Genomic DNA, 24,470 nt, shown 5'->3' with positions numbered 1-24,470 from the left:
TGCAGGGAGCACCTCATTGTGAGGGATAGAACACTGCAGGGAGCACCCCATTGTGAGGAATAGAACAGTGCAGGGAGCACCCCATTGTGAGGGATAGAACAGTGCAGGGAGCACCTCATTGTGAGGGATAGAACAGTGCAGGGAGCACCCCATTGTGAGGAATAGAACAGCTGAGACTTGGCAGCCATCTCTCTCGGTCTCCTTGTATAGTCTCATGGCTTCATCCTGTCTCTTTAATCTCCAGGAAATTCAGGGCTGGTGGAAGTGTGATAAGGGGACAGGATGGAAGTGAATGTAGGCTTCTTTCTATCTCACAGGTGACATAGGATGTCAGTTTTGCTGCGTTTTACCAGTTACAAGTGAGTTGCAGTACAGGAGGTAGTATGGAGTCTGCACTTGGTAGCATGTCTTACTGGGAACCGTCTACCAGATCCCAGGTAGCTGATGATTCCTACTGGGGCCCAGTGGGCGGTGTGCTTTGGTTACCTAAGCACTGCTTTCCCCTACAAGGTGCCACAGGCACCTTCCATGTGCTCATGATGCTAAAAGCTTAACTGTGTCACCCCCAACCCCCAAATATTTCGGTAGTGAAAGCTGTATGTGTCATTTGCTAGAGAGTATAGTTCCAGGTCGAAATTCATTAAGCAAAGAAGATACATTTCGTTAAGGAAGGGTCATGTCACAAATTATGTTCCAAATGATATATAGCACCAGTTAAGAAGTAAAAATGCTAGAGAGGTAAGTAGAAATAGGAAAAAGTCCATCAGTGTTAGGAGGCTTTTAATATACCTCACTTGCTTAATTACAGCTCAGGCCAACAAAGATAAGCAGGGATATAAAGGGCATGATCCCATGAAGTTGATCAGGTAGCACTGATGAAATTTTATGTTCTGCAGTCAGATAGCAAGTACAAAATGAGTATAAAAATTCTCTCTGATTTTGGTAATTGTTAGAAAATTACAGATAAACTGTCCATTAGAAACAGGTCAGACATTATACTTAGTTGTAGATTTCCAGAAGCATTTCCATTGAAGTCAGGAAAAAGACAAGGATGCTGCTGCCAGCCTCACTTCCACCTTGCCCTACTTGTTTGATAATCCTTAAACCACTTTGGATTATGCTTCATTCAGCCCTAACTGGAGAAAAGGGTCAAGAAAGCACATCTATGTTCTTGGGTTGCTGATGTTCCTTACAGGTGTTGAGGTGTTGATAGAGCACCATCTGCTGAGCACCCGGTGGAGAACCTGCTCTGCACACTTGCTGGTTTGCAGGTCCCATGCATGAAGAAGCCGTTTGCTGATCACAGTACATTATGATAACATTTGGGGGGGGGGAAGTCCTTTCAGAGTAAGCTTTCCTACCCTGCCTTTGACCTCATATGCTTTCAGTTTCATGTCATAGTTAAGTTACTACCCAGCTGGCTCATACCTAGAATCCTAGCTATGAAAGAGGCTGAAGTCTGAGGATCAAAGTTCAGAGCCAGCTCAGGCAGGAAAGTCTATGAGACTCTTATCTCCAGCTCACCATCAGAAAACTGGAAGTAGAGCTGTGGCTCAAAGTGGTAGAGCACTAGTCTTGAGCTCAAAAGCTCAGGGATAGCGCTCAGGCCCTGAGTTCAAGCCCCATGACTGACCAAATAAAAGTTACTAGCCAGTACTGGCAGAATTGAGAGTATGCTCAATCCCAGGCCAGGCCACCAGCCCTGTTTTCTGCTTGGGCTAGATGGAGGCCATACAGTGCTCTGGGGCCTGGGGCCATAGCTCAGGACATCCTTTCCCTCCCCTCCCCTTACTTATGGTAGTTCCTATGGTGATCAAGAACAATACAGCTTTTTAGTGATCAGTTGTTGGTATTTTCCTTAGGAGAAAACCAGTGCTACATACTCAATCCTGAAGAGAATTTTCCATATTGTGCAGCCCCCCACAGTCTTGACCTTTGTCTCATGTCTGTTGCAGATGTTGCTGCCATAGCATGCGGTCGTGAATTCCTGGTTAATTCCAGTCGGGTGCTCCTGGACACCATGTTACAGCTGCTGGGGGACTTGAAGCCAGGACAGTGCACCAAACTCAAAGTGTATGTGCATAACAGCTACCAGTTCTCAGTGGTATACAAAGGGCTTTGCCCACTGGGCTTCACTATTTCTAAAAAAAAGAAGAAACACATCTGTTGGAGAGGTTAAGAATGCACTATCTGTTTGGTGGAATTTAATTTAGTTTTAAACAGGGTCTGGCTTTGTAGCCCAGACTGACCTGGAGCTGACTGTATATTCCAGATTGGCCTTACACTCATGATCCTCCTATCTACCTCCCAATGGCGGGGTTAAGTAGTAGTTTAGAAAAATATGCTGGAAATGTAACTCAAGTGGTAGAGCACTTGCCTAGCAAATGAGATGTCCTGGGTTCAATCTAGTACAGTTAGAAAAAAATGAGCTGGATGTGGTAGTATACTTCTATATAACCCCAGCACTCAGGAAACTGAGGTGAGGGGATTGAGAGTTTGAGACCAGTCCAGGCTACACCTCAAGGCCCTGTCTCATAGCCAAAAAAGAGGAAAAAGAGAGAGAGAAAGAGATGGGGAGGGGAGGAGGGAGGAGAGGAGCCCTGTCCCAAAGCCAAAAAAGAAGAGAGAGAGACAGAGGACAGAGACAGATACCCACACCCATACACAGTGAGGAGAAGAGGAGAAGGGGAGAAGAAATTAAGAAAAAATGTTCTCACTTTAGAATAATCATGAGTCCCAGCTACAGAGCTGCATGTGATGCCTTAAGGTTATAGCACTAGTGGTCTCGTTAACCCCAGAAGGCGTCTGCTCCTACAGTGCTCCACTCCCAGACAGCAGATGTCACGGAGCAAGTTAGAACACAAGTTAGGACATTTGTCATCTCACAGTGCTCTGTGGGTTAGAAGTCTGAGTGGGATTGAATGGTGTCTCTGTTTGGGTCACACAGGCCAAGTTCAGGGAAATGCCAGGCTGGGCTTTTCTAGCCCATACTTCCTGCACATACTTTCCCACACAGCTGAGTGGGACCCTTCTCGCATGGCTTCCTTTCTGAAGCTTCCTTGCTCACGGAGTCCTCAGGTTACTTGGAGTCTCTCAGCCGTCCTCGCCTGCCGCCAGCCCTGCCCAATGACACTCTACCTTTTATAGGGTCATGTGATTAGATTAGCCGTACCTGCATAAACCCATTTTAATCAACTCAGAGCTCTGATGAGTAACCTTAATGTCGTTTCAGAACCCCTTTGCCAGGCAATTTAACACAATCAAGATGCGAGGTATTTATAGTTACAGGGATTAGGGCAGGAAATCTTTTTAATTTTCCTTTTTTGGAAGTCCTAGGAATAGAACCCAGGGCCTCCCACAGGTAGGTAAGCACTCTACCACTGAGCCACAGCCCTAAGGCTGTAGGGTATTTTAGTATTGTTCTTGTCACACCATTCATTCAGAGCTTTTCCTTATCAGAGCACTGTTTTTTGCTGTAATCTCTTAAATAGAAGCCAACCAGGCACTGGTGTCTTAACTGTAATCCTACCTACTCAGAAAGCAGAGATCCGAATCATGGGTTAAAGCCGGCTTGGCGACAGAAGAATTCTATGAGTTTCTTACCTCCAATTAAGCCAGAAAAAAAAGGGAAGTAGAGGTGTGCCTCAAGCGATAGAGCACCAGTCTTGTGTGAAAAAGCCAAGGCTGAGATCCTGTGTTCAAGCTCCAGTACTATACCCTTGAGTGCATGCATGTGTGCGTGTGCACACACACACATACTAAATCAGATCAAATTACTGCCATATACTTTCAGCATCTCTATTATCCTGGCTTTAGTGTCTTTTGACTTTCTTTTTCTGTATGAGTTAAGATTTTTCTTACTGGCTGGGCTGTCCCTCAGCTCTTCAGCTCAAGGCGAGTGCTCTACCACTTGAGCTACAGCGCCACTTCTGGTTTTCTGGTGGTTTATTGGAGATAGGAGTCTCACAGTCTCTCCTGCCCGGGCTGGCTTTGAACCGCGATCCTCAGATCTCAGCCTCCTGAGTAGCTAGGATTACAGGCATGAGCCACCAGCGCCTGGCTCCATGAGACTCTTATCCCCAATTAACCACCAGAAAACGGGAAATAGTGCTGTGACTCAAAGTAGTAGAGCACTATCCTTGAGCAAAAGAGCTCAGGGATAGTGCCCAGGCCCTGAGTTTGAGCCCCATGATTGACAAAAAAATTTGTTAGTGACATAGACTTTGGCTCATTTTTAGTCTTTGGGAGGATAGAGAATCTCTGTTCTTGAAGATGCTGGTATAGCTTTGTTTCTTGGGGATTGGGAATTGCCTTTGACTTTGAGAATGCCCATGGAGAGGTGGGGGGAGAAGAGAGACCCTGTCTTAACGTATTGTGCTCTTGTGAAGCTCTCGGTCACAAAGTGCACACTCTGTGATTACTCTTTGGGCAAGCCAAAGAGCTTGATTCTGACAGACTAAACTTGGTAGGAAAACCAGACATTTTAACACACAATGAGGTTTTTTTGTGTACATATGCTTGTGTCATATTTTTAATTAGTCCTTAATTAATGGGACTGAGTAGTATTCATTATTTTCTCTTGTTCTAGGATCCAGTATGTTTTAGCATGGCACTGTTACAGATCAGTTTTTATTCAAAATATTTTGGTAATGCTTATAGACTTTTTGCATTAGTTTTGATTTTTTTTTTTTTTTTTTTTTTTGGTCATGGGGCCTGAACTCTGGGCCTGGGCGCTGTCCCTCAGCTCTTCAGCTCAAGGCTAGCACTCTACCACTGAGCCACAGCGCCACTTCCAGCTTTTTCTGCTTATGTGGTGCTGAGAAATTGAACCCAGGGCCTCATATATGCAAGGCAAGCGCTCCACCACTGAGCCACCTTCCCAGCCCCTAGTTTTGATTTTTAAAAAATATTGAATTATAATACTTAAAAAGTCATTGTCGTTGAGCCTTTTGGCAGTCCCTTGACTCTGTGTTCTTCTCCTTGCACTAGCTGTCACTGCCAGGTAAGTAGCTGCTAGTCCCTGCACTGGATCGTGCAGAGGCTGCACTGTGTGGGACCTCAGGATCCGCTGTCTTCCCTGAAGAGAGCATCACTGTGCTCACTATGGCAGGCAGCGGCTGTTGGCTTTGCCTGGCTCAGTGCTGGCTCCACTGCCAGCAGCTCTCTTATCAGTGGTTCTGCAATTCTGAGGCTGGCTACAAACTCAGGGGGAGTCTCTTTTCTCTTTTTGGTCATGGGGCTTGAACTCTGGACCTGGGTGCCGTCCCTCAGCTCTTCAGCTCAAGGCAAGTGCTCTACCGCTTGAGCCACAGCACCACTTCTGGTTTTCTCATGGTACATTGGGGATAAGAGTCTCATGGACTTTCTTGCCTGGGCTGGCTTTGAACTGTGATCCTCAGATCTCAGCCTCCTGCATAGCTAGGATGACAGGCATGAACCACCAGCACCCAGCTAGATTTTCTTTTTTAAAACTTTTATTAAAAATTTTTGAATTAGCATATATTTATAGTACAGAGTACTCACTGTGAATATGTCATAGATTTGCACAGTATACTTTGAGCAGGTTCACCCTCTCTATTATGTTCCTTTAAACCTTCCCCCTCTTATTTAATTGACATCAATTAGTTATAGAAAAGGATTTTAACGACACCACTGATGTACCTGATACTTAAAAAAATATTATCAACCCCCTGCCATTTTCCCTTCATCTTTACTCCCACTCCCAAACCAGTCTCATCAAATGCATTCTCCCCTTTTAAAAGTGTTTGGTGGTTTTCATTGTGCTGTGGTCTTAGATAAATAAATAAGGCATTTTGATCTTCCTTTCCATTTCCCTTCCAGATAGCCTCCTTTTCACACCGATATACCATTATTATTATTTTTTTATTGTGAAAATACTGTACAGAGGGGTTACAATTACATGGGCAAGATAATGAGTACATTTCTTATCAAGCATTGTAGCCTCCTCCTTTGTTTCCCCTTCCCATCCCTTCCCATCCTCCCCCTGCCCCCACCATTATTATTTTTATTATCACTACTTGAAATTATGTAGTTCAGGTGTGTGTGTGTGTGTGTGCATGTACCAGACCTGTTGCTTGAACTGGGCACTGTCCCTGTGCTTTTTTGTTCAAGGCTAAGTTCTACTACTTGAGCCATAGCTCCACTCCTAGCTTTTTGGTGTTTAATTGAAGATAAGAGTCTTAAGGACTTTTCTGGCTGGGCTGCCTTCCAACTGTGATCTTCAGATCTCAGCCTCCTGAGTAGCTAGAATTATAAGTGTGAGCCACAGTTCCTGACTTTAGTTCAGGTTTGTTTATGATAAAAAAAAAACAACTCTACTATTTTTCTTCAGCTGTTTTTTGCTTTACTATATTTGCTATAAATTTTTTTGTTGAGTTTATAATTCTAAGTTTGTTGTAATTTTTCTCTGTATATGTAGAAGGTATACTTTCTATGACTTCAGTCTCTTATCTGTTTTTAAAAGTTGGAATGTATGCTTTTATTATTTTTAACATTCATTCATTTATCTTTCTAGGTCTATTATACAGAATTCCTCATCAGTATAGTGCCTAATGGTCCTGAGTAGTAACAATGCTAGAACCCTGTCATGAGGATTTTCTTGTCCACTACTGCCCCATTTGTGCTACAAGGGGTCTTAGAACTCTGTCACATGGAGTTTCATGTCCAGTACTGCCCCCATCTGTGTTACAGGGATCCTAGAATCCTGCCATCTGCCCCCATCTGTGTTACGGGGAGCCTAGAACCCTGTCACCTGCCCCCATCTGTGTTACGGGGAGCCTAGAACCCTGTCAGCATTGTGGAGGTCCACCTTTCTGTGGAATTGTGTCATTGTGGGAGTTACTTTCTTTTCTGTCTCTTGTGTTCCATAGTTGGCTTGTGGTTTTTGTAAATCTGTAATCATCATTGTTTTTCTAAAGGCTTTTTGTGTTTCCTGAATCTGAGGGCTTATATTTCTTCATTTCTAGAAAAGTCTGTCTTTGTTTTGTTTTTCTTTTTTGTGCTGGAGATCAACCCCAAAGCCTTGCACATGCTAGGACAAGTGCTTTACCATTGCATCAGACCTCTTGCCTTTTTTTTTTTTTTGTCGGTCGTGGGGCTTGAACTCTGGGCCTGGGCGCTGTCCCTGCGCTCTTCAGCTCAAGGCGAGTGCTCTACCACTTGAGCCACAGTGCCACTTCTGGTTTTTTAGTGGTTTATTGGAAATAAGAGTCTCACAGACTTTTCCTGCCCGGGCTGGCTTTGAACCACGATCCTCAGATCTCAGCCTCCTGAGTAGCTAGGGTTACAGGTGTGAGCCACCAGCGCCTGACTACCTGGTCATTCTTAACTAGTAGCTCTAGCTTCTTGATCCTGTTTTAATTTTATTAAACATATATTTTGGTTTTTTGCTGGCTGGGTGCTAGTGACTCATGCCTGCAAGCCCTAGGAGGCTGAGTTCTGAGTATCGCTGCTTGAGGTGAGCCAGGAAGAAAAGTCTGTGGACTCTTATCATCAATTAACTTGCAAAAAAGCCAGAAGTGGACCTGTGACTCAAGAGGTAGAGTGCCAACCTTGAGTGAAAAAGCTAAGGGACAGTGCCCAGGCTGAGTTCAAGCCCAGTATCAGCTTTATATGTATGTGTGTATGTATGCACATGTGTGTATGCATGTGTGTATATGTGTGTAGCCTATTCAACATTTTGTGTGTTTTTACAGTTAACACCTCTAGTCCATGAGAGCGTTCTGGTTCTTACTCTCTCATTGGCGTGCTGCCTGTTATTTGTAGCCTTACTGTGGTTTGCATTATGAACCCACGTTGGTTAGAGTTGTATTTGTGGGGATGCCTTAATGTCCAGGAGGGCTGGGAAAGCTCCTATCCAGAGCTGCTTTATGTTATTGGCTTGTGGGGTTTCCAGGAATGTCAACTGTGTATTCATGTGGACTTGAAAGTTGATTCCTTTCTGTTTTCTGCAGGGCTGTGATCTGAATGAATGAATGTGTTTGTCTGTCAGGCTTTTCTTTCAGTCCTCTAGATGAAGCCACTATAATGGAAACTCCAGGCTTCTAGAAATTGCCATTTTTTTGCATTTAACCTCCTTGTTACTGATCAGAGATGCTTTCCTCTCCTTTCTTTCATTTGTTCTTTTCTTTTTCTTTTTGATTGGTCATGGGGCTTGAACTCAGGGCCTGGGTGCTGTCCCTTAGCTCAAAGCTAATGTTCTACCACTTTGAGCCACGGTGCCACGTACAGCTTCTGGTGCTGACTTTGAACTGCGATTCTCAGATCTCAGTCTAGGATTCTCAGCTAGGATTACAGGTGTGAGCCACCAGTGCCCAGCTTCTTATTTCTTGCAAGTGCACTGGTTGTTTGAAAGGTTTTGAAAAATATTTGTTTAGCTTTTCCCCCCTCTCCCTTTGTGAAGATTGAACCTTGGACTTATGTATTTGAGGTAAGTGCTCTAATACAAAGCCACACTTCAGTCATTTGTCTAGCTTGCTTCATTCCCTCGCCTGCCAGTGTGAGTTTGGACTTGGAGTCTCAAGTTTGCTAGGCAGGTGCTCCACTGCTTGGGTCATATCTCCAGCCCTTTTGCTCTGGCTACTTTTGAAATGGAGTCTGTGATGCTCCCATTTAGTTAGGATGGCTGGCATTAACCACTGCACCCAGATTTTGTGTTGAGATAACATTTTGTGAGTTTTTTGTTTTTTCAAATTCAAGATGGCCTGGAATGCACTCCTCCTGAACTTAGCCTCCTGAGCAGGTCTGATTACAAGCATGAGCTATTGTACCCAGCTCTGCTGCTGCTTTTATTCTGTAAAGTGAAGGGTCTGGGGTTTCTATAGATTTTTAGGAATCAAAGGTTGGTAGTTGCCAAATTCCATTGAACTTTGAGTTGCCAGATGTGGTTCAGTTACTGAGACTCTTGCTAAGGAGATTATTTTGTTGCTTGTTTGAGGTGAGGGGTCATGATGTAGACCATACCATAGGTTAAGCAGTTTTGTATGACCTCCTGACCTGGCTGCTAGATGTCATGTGTCACAGTTATTGAATGAAAAGATTATTAGATTTTCATTGATCAAGATCACAGTATGTGCACAAAATGGAGGATTACCTGAATATAAATGCAGATGTGGTACCAGAAAGAATCATTAAATAGAATTGAGGTTTTCAGGTGGTCGCTGGTGGTTCACGCCTGTAATCCTAGCTACTCAGGAGGCTGAGATCTAAGGATCACGGTTCAAAGCCAGCCCGGGCAGGAAAGTTCATGAGACTCTTTATCTCCAATAAAACTACTAGAAAACTGGAAGTAGCTCAAGTGGTAGAGCACTTTCCTTGAGCTGAAGAGCTGAGGGACAGTGCCCAGGTTTAGAGTTCAAGCCCCATAACCAACAACAAAACAACAACAAAAAAGAGGTGAGGTTCCTCTGAGATCCCTTCTTCCTTCATGTGATTTGTGAGCCCATACAAGGTGGCATTGTGACATCATTGTATCACCAGAGAAGCTTTTGTTCTCATGTGGCCTTATGTAGCTGAGTACCACTTGTCACATATTTTAACCCAATGCTGTGGCTAGACATTGGAGATGTGAAGAAGGCTTTGAATGCGTCAGGTCTTTTTGAGCAGGGAAGGGTGGAGTCTGATGTGGTAGGTCAGCTGGTCAACACCATTTCCTTTTCATTCCAGGTTAATGCTGATGTCCTTGTACAATGTGAGCATCAATTCCAAAGGCTTGAAATACATCAGTGAGAGCCCAGGATTCATCCCTTTGCTGTGGTGGCTTCTAAGTGGTAAGGAGTAGTATACTGCACCCTGAAGAGGTACTGAAGGGTCAGAAAAGGTACTGACCTCCCTAGATGTTTATTCTTTACAAACTGACCTCAAGCCAGGTGCTGGTGGCTCATATCTGTAACCCTAGCTAGTCAGGAAGTTAGATCTGTGGAAAGTGGTTTGAAGCCAGCCCAGGCAGGGAATCCATGAGACTCTTATCTCTTCAGAAAAAGCCAGAAATAGCACTGTGGCTCATGTAATAGAGTGCTAGCCTTGACCAAAAGGAGCTCAGGGAGAGTACCCAGGCCCTGAGTTCAAGCCCCAGGATGGGCAAAAAAACCAAACTGACCTCAAGCTCTAGAATATTCATTGCATGCTTAGAGGTTCAGTTCTGTTTCTCAGGCATTGCTTTCAACTGAGTTATGGTTTGTGGTAAGCTATGACAAGAGGTTATCTTGTAAAACTCAAACTGAGCCAAGCACCGGTGGTTCATGACTATTCCTAACTAGTCAGAAGGCTGAGATCTGAGAATTGAGGTTCAGAGCCAGCCTGGGCAGAAAATCCATGAGACTCTCAATCACCAAAAGGCTGGAAATAGCAGAAATATCCATACCAGAATAGGAGGCCTGAGCAACAAAAGCTCAGTAAGAGCATGAGACCCTGATTTTAAGCACTGTACAGGCACGCTCACATGTACACACTCACACGCGCACACACACACACACACACACACACAATCAGGGCTGGGAGTTGCAAGCCTGTAATCCCAGCTACTCTGGAGGTAGTGATTGGGAGAATTGTGGTTTCAGGCCAGCCAAGGCAAAAAGGTCATGAGACCTCCTCCATCTTGGTTAATGAGCTGAGAGTAGTGATACATACATACATACACACACACACACACGTATATAGTTGTGGCTGTGTAGAAGGTCATAGGTACGAAGATCATAGTCTGAGGTTGACTACGCAAAAAGCATATGACTCTGTCTAAAAAATAACTAAAGCAAAAAAAAAAAAGAGTGATGCTTGGCTCAAGGATAGACTGTCTGGCAAGTACAAAGTCTTAAACTCAGTTCTCAGCACTGACAAGAGTCAAAACAAAACTGCTGTCTACTGCCATCTTCTCTGCTCACTCAGCAGCACCAACTTAAGGTTTTGTCCCATTTCACCATAATTTTGATAATTTAATGGGTGTATATGTCATTCAAATATGTAAAAAATGGGCATTTTCTCATTTAAAAAAATTTAAATTAATCTCTATTTTTGAGTTTCATTTCTACTTGGTGTTGGAATACTTATTTTGTCTCAATTTTATTGAGTTAGGATTAATATGTAATAAACTGAATATGGTTAAACGATAAGTTCTGATATAAATATAAATAATGACTATTATCATAGTCAAGATAATGAGGAGGGACCAGGAATGTGGCTTAGTGGTAGGGTGCTTGACTCGCATGCATGAATCCTCAGTACCTCATATACAGAACAAAACGAAGTGGCGCTGTGGCTCAAGGGATAGAGTGCTAGCCTTGAGCAAAAGAAGCTCAGGGACAGTGCCCAGGTCCAGAGTTCAAGCCCCAGGACTGGCAAAAAAAAAAAAACAAAGATAACGAGGAAACTCATTCATCCCCGGAGAGGGACTCTGTGCCCTCAGGGCCTTTCCTCCTGCCTTCTATTCCTTGTTTCCAGAGAGCCTCCTGTTATAGTGTACTTTTTTTTTTTTTGCCAGTCCTGGGGCTTGAACTTAGGGCCTAGGCACTGTTCCTGAGCCTCTCTGTGCTCAAGGTTAGTACTCTAGCACTTGAGCCACAGCACCGCTTACAGCTTTATTCTGTGTGGCTGAGGAATCAAATCCAGGGCTTCGTGAATGCTAGCACTCTACCACTAAGCCACATTCCAAGCCCTATTTTACTTCTTATTTCCTATAAATATGAATAAGTAGAATCAAACAATTTGTATTTTTATTTTGGTACAAGTTCTGAGACTTGAACTCAGGGCCTCCTATTTTGGCGTGGTTCTTTCTGCTCTTTCCATTTCCAGCTTTTTGGTGATTGGGTTCAATTCCTCAGCACCACATGAACAAAAAAAAAAAAAAAAGCCAGATGTGGCGCTGTGGCTCACTCAAGTGGTAGAGCGCTCACCTTGAGCTGAAGAGCTGGTGGACAGCATCCAAGCCCAGAGTTCAAGCCCCACAACTGACCAAAACAATATTGTTATTATTAAGGAATTGTAGAGAGAGGGGTTAACATTCTGTAAGTTCGGTAATGAGTACAATATTAACCCTTACTTTGCTTTCTCCCGGTTTCCACCCTCAGTCCCTGCCCACAAGTTGCATAATTCATCATTCACATAGTATATATTAGCCATAACTACATTTGTTCACCCTTCTTCCATTTCTGTGCCCCTCACTTGTCTTCCCTGAAAATTCAAAAAATGACCACCACCACTACTTTTTTTTATTGTGAAAATACTATACAGAAGGGTTACAATTACATGGGCAAGATAATGAGTACATTTCTTATCAAGCATTGTAGCCTCCTCCTTTGTTTCCCCTTCCCATCCCTTCCCATCCTCCCCCTCCCCCCCCCCCAAGTTGTAAAGTTCGTTTTGACATGAGAACTTGTACTTCTCATTGTTGCAACAGGTCCACCTGTATCCTTATTTAAACGACTTGTTTTTGCCCTTCCCCTCCACAAATTATACCGACATCAAATACAGTGAAAGCAGGGGTTATACTGTGGGGGAGGGAGACCACTACCACTACTAATAACAACAACAAACATGCTTTTATTTCCTGGAATTCATTTTGATGAATAGTATTTTAGATGTTCAGAGGAGTTATGGCTCTTCCCCTAAGAGTATCTTCCTTTAGTCTGAATGTTTATGTGTGAGTGCTTACAGCCCTGTATAAATGATCATGTCCAGTTGTATTTTAGATCTGTCTTCCACATATGAGAGAAAACATGCCCTGTTTGTCTCTCTGAGCTTGGCTTACCTCACTTAACATGATTTGTTCTAGGTTCATCCATCTCCCTGCAAATGACATAATATTATTCTTTCTAATGGATGAGCAAAATTCCATGTATATGTGTACCACATTTTTTATCCATTCATCTGTTTTTTTAGGACATCTGGGATGTTCCATAACTTGGCTCTTGTGAATAGTGCAACAATGAACATGGATACACAAGTGTCTTTATGTATCCTGACTTGTAATGGTGGCCAGGTGTGGTATGGCTAGGTCACAGGGAAGATCTATGTTTAGGTTTTTGAGGATCCTCCAGACTGCTGTCCAGAGTGGTTACACTAGTTTACATTCTCACCAGCAGTGCAGTAAGGCTCCTTTCCCTCACGTCTCTGCCAGAATTTGTTGTTTGAATCCTTTTTTTTTCCAGTATTTTATTGGATGGAATGTAGCCACAACGTTATAATGTACTGAACAAGGTAAGGACTTCATCTTTATTAAGACTAGGCTGTTTGTGTGGGTGAGAAGAAGGTTGAAGAACAGGAAGGTACAGATTATGTGGAAACCCAAACAGTAAAGGAACTCCCAGACAGGAATTGTTACAGAGTAACAAAAAGCAACCTGAAGAAGGCAAGGGATTAGTTTGAAAGATGGAGTCTGAGGTGACATCTGAGCTGACTTGAAGGAAGTGGTCCAGACAAGGTGTGTAATACATTAGAACAGTCTTCAACACCTGGACTTCTCTTAACCCATCAGTAGTCACATACTACAAGGTAAAACTAAGCAAGAATAATTTTGTAGACAGATCTAGAAGTTTCTTATGTGTCCATGAATCGACATTCACATGATACCTAGTTTGATGAGAGGCAGAAGCTGCACAGAAGGGGGTACAAGCTGACGGAGGCTTGCTTTCATTGGTGAGGCCATTGGCAATGCTGAGCCAGCGGGGCCTGGCTGGCTGATGATCAGCTTGCAGGTTATCTAGAGGTCCTTCAGGTACACTGCGGTTCTGTGTATCATGAAGAAGACAGCTTTCCTGTGGATGGCATGTTCAAGACATTCACGCACCAACCCCTGACTGCTTGTATGCAGCAACCTTGAGTCCACCGAGCTGTTATTTTATGGACTAATACCCAGTCCTAGATACTGTAGCAGGCACTTAGAACCACCATAGACCTGACAGACCATGGCTTCACCACTTCTGGGTTCTTTGTGAATTCTTGATGGTGGCCAATCTAACTGGGGTGAGATGGAATCTCTATGTTGTTTTGATTTGCATTACCTTTATGGAAAAGGCTGTTGAGCATTTCCTCGTATGTTTATTTGCCATGCTTAGTTCTTCTAAAATTGTCTCTCCTTAGTTCCTTTGTCCATTTATTGATTGGTTTGTTAGTTTGGAAGGAGGTTAGTTTTTTGAGTTCCTTGTGTATTTTGGGTATTAGGCCTTTGTCAGATGCATTGCTGGTAGAGATCTTCTCCCAGTCTGTTGACTGTCCTTCTAGTTTGGTAACTATGTCATTTGCTGATGTAGTCCCATTTGTTAAGTCTCTCTCCTATCTGCTATGCCTCTGGGACTCTTCAAAAAGTTTCTGCTGGGCTGGGAATGCGGCTGGGAATGTGGCTTAGCGGTGGAGTGCTTGCCTAGCAGGCATGAAGCCCTGGGTTCCATTCCTCAGTACCCTAGACACAGAAAAAGCTCTCTTTTTTTCCAATGTGTATTTTTGGCTCCCTTGTCAAATATCAGATGACTATAAGTATATGGCTTTATTTCTGAGTCTTCTTGTCTGTTTGACTGATCTTTGGGCCCATTTTTGTGCCAGTACCAAGCTGTTGTTGTTATTATAGTTCTGTAGTAGAGTTTGAGTTCTGGGATTGTGATACCAATTTTGGCTAAAATTGCTTTGGCTGTCTGGGGTCTTTTATTGTTTCATATGAATTTTTGGATTGTTTTCTGTCTTGGTGAAGAATGCCATTGGGGGTTGCACTGAATTTTAGATTCCATAATGTTTTAAAAGTGTTGTTTTCTGATAGCTTTATATTTCTGTACTTTTTCAGGCAATATGACCTTTTTCCAAGTTATTAATTGTGAAGGGGGAAGAGATCTTTTGAATGCTTTTGTGGTCGGGGGCTGGTGGCTCACGCCTGTAATCCTAGCTACTCAGGAGGCTGAGATCTGAGGATCGCAATTTGAAGCCAGACCATCACCATGAAACTTATCTCAATAAACTACTCAAAAAAGCCAGAAATGGTGCTGTGGCTCAAGTGGCTTAAGCACAAAGAACCTCAGGGACAGCACCAGGCACTGAGTTCAAGCCCCAGGACTGGCAAAAAAAAAAAAAAAAAACTTTTGTGAAGGCTGGCTGCCTCAACATAGTTTATTTGTAGACTTCTCCAGAAAGCTGTCTTTGCTGCGGTGTTAGGACTCAACAATAATATACACAAGGTGCCAGTCTTAGACTCTGCCCTCTTCTACTGATCAGTTTGTACTGTTTTGCCAATATCATTAAGTGTAGTGAAGCCTAATAGTTTTGTAATAAGTCTTGTCTCTTCAAAGTTGTTTTAGCTGTTTCTAAGCCCCTTGCCTTTCCATATGTATTTGAGAATAAGCTGTTTCTGCCAAAAAATATTTTTGGAACTTTTATCAGGACTGTATTGAAGAGTTCAATTAGGGGAGATTTGTCAATTAGGGAGAATTGATTTGTTAGCAATATTGTTCTCCCCCCCCCCCCATCCCGCTCCCCTACCGGTGGGGCTTGAACTCAGGGCCTGGGTGCTGTCCCCGAGCTTTTCTATTCAAGGCTGGTTCTCTACCATTTTAGGCCACAGCTCCACTTCTGGTTTTCTGGTGGTTAATTGGAGATAAGAATTTCATGACTTTCCTGCCTGGGCTGGTTTCAAACTGTGATCTTCAGATCTCAGCCTTATGAGTAGAATTACAGGTCTGAGCCATCAGTGCAGATGCAATCTTGTCTTTTTTTCCATGGACCTGAGTGACATCTACATTTATTTAGATGTTGCTGGGCACACAGTATCTTCTGTGTCTGCGTCCTGGGTGTAGAGAAGCAGACTTCCTGGCTTCTGGATATCTTTTCAGGGATCTGTGCAGTTCAAACAGTTTCCCATCATGAGCAAAGGGTGGGTCTCTTTACATTTAGGCCAGGTAGGCTCACTGCCCATTCATTATATGAGATTTGATCTCACTGCTATGATATAGACTGTGGCATGTGCGTGGCCCTGTGGCATTGGACCTTGAACTGGCACAAATGCAGACACTCGCCATCATGGTGAGTGAAAAGTGCTGTGTCTCAGACACATCGAGCTCTTCTGCCAGAGTCCTTTAGACTGAAGTGTGTGGCCTGTGAGCTCCTAAGTAAGGCAAAACCTCAATCCTGAAGCTGTTGGGGACAGCTTCCTCTTACAACCATGATAAAACCCTCATCTTCACGAGAACTGAGTGCTTTAAACAGCTAGCACTGAGGCCAAGAAAGCTCCTAGGCCTGAGCCATAAGTAGTAATGGGTGCGACGGGGCTGGCTGCATGTGCAGGTAGACAGACAGTGCCAGTTTGTGGGAAGGAGCTGACGGTGAGCGCAGAGAATAATGATCAGAGAATTCTGTGCTGAGTTCAAGTCACTGCATTAAACGCACCGTGGGCATCCACTGATTTATTTCTCTCAGGGACCCAAAGCTAGTTCTGGGTTTTAGATGAGAAGATCAAATCTTGAGGAGGCAAAGTGGTTTGAACAAGGTTAGCAGCTACCTTACACCACTGACAGCTGCTCAGCAGGCAGTGACGTGGGGCTGCAAGCTCGGGGGCTGGAGGTGATCACCTTGTTGACTTTCCTTGGCTTTTGCAGAGAGAGATGCCCTGAAACAACATGATGACTGCTTGGCCTGGGCTGCAGCCAGGGATTCCTCAGCAGCCTCTGAGCCATTTGCTTTCTCATAAAAAGAAGAGCTTAGGCCACAGTTTCTCTGGCCTTTTCTAGCTGTGCTATTCCAGAAATGTTCCTGGGGAGTAGAACTCACAGCAAGCTTCACCTTATGTAGCTCTGCTGATGGCACGCCGCCTGCGTGTCCCTCCTTATACTCGTCAGAGAGAGTGCTCTTTGACGTGGGTAGATTTTCTGCCAAAACTTGGGGTCACAGATAGTGTGGGGTGGTTGTTGAGCCTTCTTAATGTAACATTTTGGTTCTGGGGTCTACCAGGCTTTCTGTCCCTGAAGACAGTTTCTGGCCCTTTCAACACAGTGAGCTCAGTCCAAATCCTGCAGCTTTGTGCACGTTCACGTCACTTGGTATCTTTAGAATAATTTGTCCTAAAGTCAGACAAAACAAAGTCTACTCAGGGTAGCTGAAGGTAGTTAGCTACTGTTATGCATGGAATTACTTTGTTTGCTCTAGAATTGGGTAGGTGTTTTATTTGAAAATGAAATAAAGCTGTGAAAGAAAGTAGCAAGACTCTCCATCTGGAGAGAGGCTAAAGAGGAGTCCCTGGATAGGTGTTTTAAGTTGTCTTTGTTTTTGGCAGTGCTGGGGATAGAACTTGGATCCTTAGATATGCTAGGCAAGTGCTCCATCACTGAGTTATATCCCTATTCATGATGTGTTTTAGAAAGTTGAATATACATTTTTGCTGTAGAGTAGGAAAATAGGAGCAAACGTAGTTCCCTGCAAAGATGTGTGCTGCTTGGTGTTGTGTTCTCAGGGCAGGTTCATGACTGCTTAGAGTCAGAACAAGATTTGAAGCCAGGATTTAAACCTGCCTGCTTCTATTCCTTTGCTTTAGGTAGTAGATGTAGTTTGTGGAGCATATACTGCACTGAGCCTGACATTTGCTTGATTTGTTAGCTTAGCTGATGCTGTACCACTTGAGCCATACCCTTTTGCTTATTATTTGGCTTTGAATAGCTTAGGACTTCAAGTATGGGCCTCTGGTGTCCAGTCCTTTATTTTATTTTATTTTATTTTGGGGCTTGAACTCAGGGCCTGGGCATTCTCCCTGAGATTTGTGTTCAAGGCTAGGCTCTATCACCTGAGCCACAGCTTTACTTCTAGCCTCTCTCTCTCTCCCTCCCTCCATCCCTGCCTCTTTCCCTCCCACTCTCTCCCCCTCCCTCCATCCCTTCTACTCTCTCCCCTTCCCTCCCTTTCTCCCACTTTGTCTCTCTCTCTCTCTTTTTGGTCGGTCGTGGGGCTTGAACTCTGGGCTTGGGTGCTGTCCCTGCACTCTTCAGCTCAAGGTGAGTGCTCTACCACTTGAGCCACAGCGCCCCTTCCGGCTTTTTCTGCTTATGTGGTGCTGAGGAATCGAACCCAGGGCCTCATGCATGCAAGGCAAGCACTCTACCACTGAGCCACCTTCCAGCCCGTTAGGTATTCTTGGTGGTTCTGCTTTCAGAACACCCAAGTTTGGATCACTCACGATCACTGCTGCTCCGTTCTGAGCCCTCATCATCTCATGAGAATGCCGAGCCCTTCAGCTATGAACTGGGGGCCAGGAGGGTGAGGGGACAGACTCCCAGCCAGCCCTCCTCACTGACCAGTCCCAAGGACTGGATGAGATGCCCCCCCCCCAAAAAAGGAAAAAATTGTTTTACATGCTCTTTTAAGTTAAAAATCAAATTATACACAGAGCACAAAAGCCAAGTAAAAGTGGGAGGGCTGAATTTAAAGCAGAATTTCTGATCCCTTTGTTTCCCAGGTAGCCTCAAACTCATAGTCCTCCTGCTTCGACTTTCTGAGTGCTAGAATTACAGGTAGCCCTACCACTTGGTTAAACTTGACCTTTAGTTTTTGTGGTTCACAGGGCATAGGGTCAGGAGACACAGCTCAAGCCCCACCCCAGATGATAAACCAATAGAGAAATCCTAACAGTGCTCAGCAGCAGTATGAGGGTCAACTGCAGACACCAGCCAATTCTGGGATCTTCAGAAAAGCAGCCTTTTCTCACCCTTGGTTTTTTGAGCCCTGTGTGGGGATATCTTTTGAGAACTGGCACTGGGCTGGTTTGCATGTAGTCTTGAAGCTTTACGTCAGACCACTTGGGTGGCTCCTGGGATGGATAATGTGATGTGTTAAAGCGTCCAGACAGTGCTCAAACACTCACTTTTGTTTTGAGGATGGTCAGGATGAAATGAACTTTGGAATCTGTAGGTTAAGTAAAGCAGATGACCCCCCTGGTGCGAGTGGGTTTGCCCCATGGTTGAAGACCTGAGTGGGACAGAAAGGATGAGTGAGAAGGCGTTCCTCGGCTAATTAGCCGGAAGATGGTCTTTTCCTGCCTTTGGAAAACATCCACTCTTGAGCCTTGAGCTTGAGAGCTTCCAGATTGGAACCAGGTACCAGCCCTCCAGGCATGAGCCCTTCACATCACCCAGTATTGATCTTAGGATGTCTCAGATTCCCTAATTATACCCTTATAGAAAATTGTTTGATCTTCCTCTTCGTCTATCAATTCATACATTTGTCTTTCCTCACATCCTTGTGTTTCCCTGGAGAACTTTGACTAATACAGTCCCCATTAAGAGAAAAACAAAATCCTCCCAAGTACTTAAAAAATTCTTAGATATAGCATTCCAAGATCAGAGATCACATCTTAAAATCTCAAAAAGTAATGTGAATGAAAGGCAACAGAAGTAACAGGTTTGCACTGTCAGACCTACAGAAGGTTTAAAGATGAGAATTAGTAAGCTGATATGAAATTAAGTAGATTTAATGTGTTTAAAGAAATAACATGGGGTTGGAGTTGTAGCTCAGTGGCAAAGTGAATACTAGCATCAATACTACAAAAATGAAATGAATAGAAAAGTCCCCAAAGGGATTAACATGTGCGTAAAGGGAGATTATAAAATAACCCAGTAGATCTGAAAAAAGATTGCATAACATTTCTAGAAATTAACATTATAATTAGTTGTAGCTATAAATTTACTGGACCAATTTAATAGCAGATTGTACATTGTTGAAGAGATAGCTGAATGGATAGATCTGCAGAAATTATTCAGAGTGAAGCACAAAGAGAGCTGGAAAATATGAGCAGGTAAAAGGCACAGAGATGAGACAAAGACCTTAACATCCAGTGGATTAGTATTACATCCAGTGGATTAGTATTCTAGAAACTGAAGAGAAAAACTAAAATAAAACAATGAAAAATAGAAATTCAAGAGAGAAGAGACAGCTTAGAAACAACATTGAAGAAATAAAGCCAAAGGAATTTTCCAAAATAAGGAAAGCACCAACCCCTAATTTGAGATGTCCATCTATTTATAAGGAGAATAATTCAAAAGAAAGCTCCTGAGCCAGGCGTGGTGGTGTGGTGCTGTACACCTCTAATCCCATTACTTGGGAGGCTGAGGCAGGAAGATCATGACTGCAAGCCCAACCTGGGTTACATGTAGAGACCTGCTCCAAAACACCAAAATAATCATAATAATAAATAAGGACAACATGCAACAGAAGAGAAATTGGATTTGGGTTTTGATTTTTTGTTGGTCATGGGACTTGAACTTTGGACCTGGGCACTGTTCCTGAGCTCTGCAGCTCAAGGTGAGTACTCTATCACTGGAGCCACAGCACTACTTCTGGTCTTCTGCTGGGTCATTGGAGATGAGAGTCTCATGGACTTTCCTGCACGGGGCTTGCCTTGAACTGCAATCTTCAGATCTCAGCCTCCTGATTGGCTAGGATTACAGGCCCAGAAATTTTCCTATTTTTTATTGCCAGTATATTAGTAAAAATTTATCTTTGTATAAAGTTGACTTTGTACTCTGAAAACCTGGCAAAACTCAATTACTTTAGTGGCTTCTTGTTTATTCATTGAGATCTTCTATTATAGACATTACCTGCAAATAGTGATAGTTCTATTTCTTCCTTTTCAACCTATAAACTTAAAAAAAATTCTCATCTTACTACACAGCTTAGATCTTCAGGGTGCTTTGAGCGGGGTGGTGAGCGTGGGAACCCTGGGCCCTGGAGTGGAAGCAAGGTCTCCTACAGTTGTGATGTTCAGTGGATGCCCTCAATCCGACCCAGCTTGTCCTGAGCATTGCTAGGTTGCTCTGTTGTTCAATTCTTTGTTTTTTGTTTTTTGGGTTTATTTTGGGTCTGCTCGTGGGGCCTGAACTCTGGGCCTGGGCGCTGTCCCTCAGCTCTTCAGCTCAAGGCTAGCGCTCTACCACTTGAGCCACAGCACCACTTCCAGCTTTTTTTTTTCTGCTTATGTGGTGCTGAGGAATCGAATCCAGGGCCTCAAACATGCAAGGCAAGTGCTCTACCACTGAGCCACCTTCCCAGCCCAATTCTTTATTTATTTTTTTATTTTTTTTAGGTCCAGTCATGGGGTCTGAACTCTGGGCCTGGGTGCTGTCCCTCAGTTCTTCAGCTCAAGGCTAGCGCTCTACCACTTGAGCCACAGCGCCACTTCCGGCTTTTTCTGCTTATGTGGTGCTGAGGAATTGAACCCAGGGCCTCATGCATGTGAGGCAAGCACTCTACCACAGTCCAGTCTATGAGACTTCTATCTCCAGTTAAGTACCAGAAAACTGGAAATGGAACTGTGGTAGAGTTCTAGCCTAGAGTATTTTTTTTAAAACATTATTAATAGGTATTAAGTTTTGTCAGGAATTTTCTGTTGAAAATATCTGTGGCAAAGATGAGCTTTTCTTATTCTATGTGGCATTGATTTATCTACAAGTGTGGAAGCACCCTGCATTCCCCAGATAAATGCACAGTGGCTATAAAGTCATATTTCTGGGTCTACTTTGCTTATATTTTGCTTAGGAACTTCATATCTATGCTTCTGAGAGATACGAATATGTCTTTGTCTAGTTTTTTGTTTGTTTCGTTCTGGGCTGGGGCTTGAACTCAGGGCTTGGGCACTGTCCCTGAGACTCTTTATGCTTAAGTCAAGAGCTCTATTACTTGAACCACAGTGCTACTTCTGGCTTTCTCTGAGTTTTAAGAGTCTTATAGACTTTGCTCACTTTTCTTGGGCTGCCTTTGAACCGTGATCCTCAGATTTCAGCTTGCTGAGTAGCTAGGGTTATGGGTGTGAGGCTCCAGTACCTGGCTTTTTGTCTAGTTTTTGAAAATTTTGTTATAAAGTAGTTGTACAGAGATGTTACAATTCTGTATGTTAGGTTATGAGTACACTGCATCCTGATCAATACCACCTCTTCCTTCATGCTCTCCAATTTCCCCTCCCATCTCTACCCTTAAATTATGCAGTTCAGTTTTTATATAATGTACATGAATACAATGGCTATATTTTCTCATCCTTCCTCCCTCCTTTCATTTTACTACCCCCTCCCCAAACATGTTGCTGTATCATCTTTGTCTAGTTTTGGTAGCAGATCAATTCTGTCCCCCAAAAAGTTGACACTTGTGTGAACAAGTATATTCTATTTACTGGGATACTTGTATAGCATTACTATTATTGTTCTTAAAATGTTGGATAGAATTTGTGAATGAAGCCATTTGGTCCTGGGCTTTTATTCATTGTTTAAACTACAAATTCAGTTTCTGCAATAGATATAGACAAATGTAGTTTATCTGCTTTGTTTGAATAAATTTTTTTTTTTTGGTCAGTCGTGGGGCTTGAACTCTGTCCTTGGGCGCTGTCCCTGCGCTCTTCAGCTCAAGGTGAGCACTCTACTGCTTGAGCCCCAGTGCCACTTCCGGTGTTCTAGTGGTTTATTGGAGATGAGTCTCCCAGACTTTCCTGCCCAGGCTGGCTTTGAACCTCGATCCTCAAATCTTAGCCTCCTGAGTAGCTAGGATTACAGGTGTGAGCAACCAGCGCCTGGCTGTTTGAATACATTTTGATAGTGTGTTTTTTCCCAAGAACTTTTTTATTCCAGCCAAGTTGTAAAACAAATTTATAGGTATCAAGTTTTTCATATATTACTTATTGTCCCTTTACTGTCTGTACTTTATTACTGATTTTCTCTTGCTATTTTTACATTTATTTTATTGTTATTATTAAATAGTTGTCCAAAGAAGCTACAGTTCCATACGTCAGGTTGTAAGTATGGTACTTCTTGGTCAATGTCACCTGTCCATCATTCTCTCCCACTTACCCCTCCCATCCCTACCCCCACTGGTTTTTTTGTTTTTGTTTTGTTTTTTGTTTACCAGTCCTGAGGCTCAAATTCGAGGCCTGGGCACTGTCCCTGAGCTTTTTGCTCAGGGCTAGCACTCTACCATTTAAGGTACAGCACCATTTCTGGCCTTTTCTGTGTATGTGGTACTGAGGAATTAAACCCAAGGCTTCATGCATGCTAGGCAAGTGTTCTACTGCTGAGCCACCTTCCCAGCCCCCCACTGTTTTTGGCGGATATTACAATATAAGTGTGGCTTCCAGGCTCTGTAGCTCCTGAGGTTAGTCACATGGAAAGTAATGGAAGGCAGTGTGTGCATTGCTGCCCGTGGCACTGTGTAATTCCACAGCCTGAGCAGAGCGTGTGTCTGCCTGTAGTTTTTGAGAGACTAGCTACAGTTGGAATGCAAATGAAGTAATAGCTTTAAGACAATGCTGAGAGCAGAGTTATGGCAAACAATATGGAAAGCCTTTGTGTTAGTCAGCTTTATGTCACTGGGAGAAAATATCTGAGGATGTTAACTAAAAGAAGGAAAGGTTTATCTGTGTCCAGTTTCATAGGTTTCAGTGATGCTTTGGGCCTGTGGCAGCGTGCAGGGACTTCACGACAGGAACAGATGTCACCTCCTGGAAGCGCGGAAGCAGAGAGAAGCAGGAAGGGAACAGGGTCCCGATACCCACTTCAGGACGTGCCCCCAGGACCTCACTTCCTCCCAGTAGACCCCATTTCCTGGAGGGTCACCACCTCCTAGGAGCATCGCAGGCTGGGGACTGGCACAGGCCTGGGGGGCACTTCCTAGTTCCCACCGCAGCACCAGCGTTTCCAGTTCAGTCTTCTAAATTATGATCATAGTGTTTTTGTAGGTGGATGGTTGTAAATAGATGCTGATCAAGTTTTGTGTACTGTTTTATGTGCGAGCTTTCACATCAAGCAATTATTGTGGTCTCTGGAATAGCCTGGAGTTCTCTCACCCATCTACTTGTCACTCAGAAGGAGCCTTCAAAGGGTGGACTCCCGAAGAAGCTCTAATTCTCACTGGAAGTGTCTCCATCTTTCTCAGATCCAGATGTAGAGGTGTGTCTCCATGTACTGCGGCTCATCCAGTCTGTGGTTCTGGAACCAGAAGTCTTCTCCAAGTCAGCCACTGAGTTCCGGAACTCTCTACCTCTGCAGCGCATCTTGGCCATGTCGAAAAGCCGCAACCCGCACCTGCAGAGCGCCGCCCAGGAGCTCCTGGACGACCTCCACACCCTGGAGCGCAATGAGTAGGTGCGCTCAGTCCCAGGGGGTCTGGGGACGTGCCTGTGTCCCACTCTCCCCAGTTCCTCAGTGTGTATCCAAGCCATCTCCAGGTGCTGTGTGTTAGAGATGGCCCGGAGGGTGACTGACAGGAGATAGGCAGAGTGGAGTGGTATTCCACAGCACTCTCTCTGGAAAGACACTGCACTGTGAGTGTTGAATCTTGCCAGAGCAGGGAGTCAGACAAGAATCTGTCCTCTGGAATAGCCATTCCAGGACAACCTGCAAGAAGCCTTCCTAGAACAGCTCCTCACTGCCCCATAAACTGTCCATGCCTGTACATTACCATAAAGATGGGAGATCCGATCACCGTCTGCCTGTGGTCAGCATTTCTCCACATACATT

At 43.9% G+C, this 24,470-nt stretch overlaps 1 protein-coding gene across 1 annotated transcript in view; it reads left to right on the top strand.

The window, feature by feature from the left end:
• Positions 1 to 24,211, top strand: part of Hsf2bp (heat shock transcription factor 2 binding protein) — a 61,570-nt gene extending 37,359 nt beyond the window's left edge. The window contains exons 7-9 of the mRNA XM_013027372.1: positions 1,956 to 2,073; positions 9,685 to 9,788; positions 23,887 to 24,211. Coding sequence (XP_012882826.1) covers positions 1,956 to 2,073; positions 9,685 to 9,788; positions 23,887 to 24,095 — 431 coding nt within the window. The 3' untranslated portion in view covers positions 24,096 to 24,211. The remainder of the gene's footprint in view (positions 1 to 1,955; positions 2,074 to 9,684; positions 9,789 to 23,886) is intronic.
• The last annotated feature ends 259 nt before the right edge of the window (positions 24,212 to 24,470 follow it).

Source organism: Dipodomys ordii, unplaced genomic scaffold (assembly GCF_000151885.1).
Source record: "Dipodomys ordii isolate 6190 unplaced genomic scaffold, Dord_2.0 Scaffold103, whole genome shotgun sequence".
Lineage (NCBI taxonomy): Eukaryota > Metazoa > Chordata > Mammalia > Rodentia > Heteromyidae > Dipodomys > Dipodomys ordii.
This window is presented reverse-complemented; position numbering and strand designations above follow the sequence as displayed.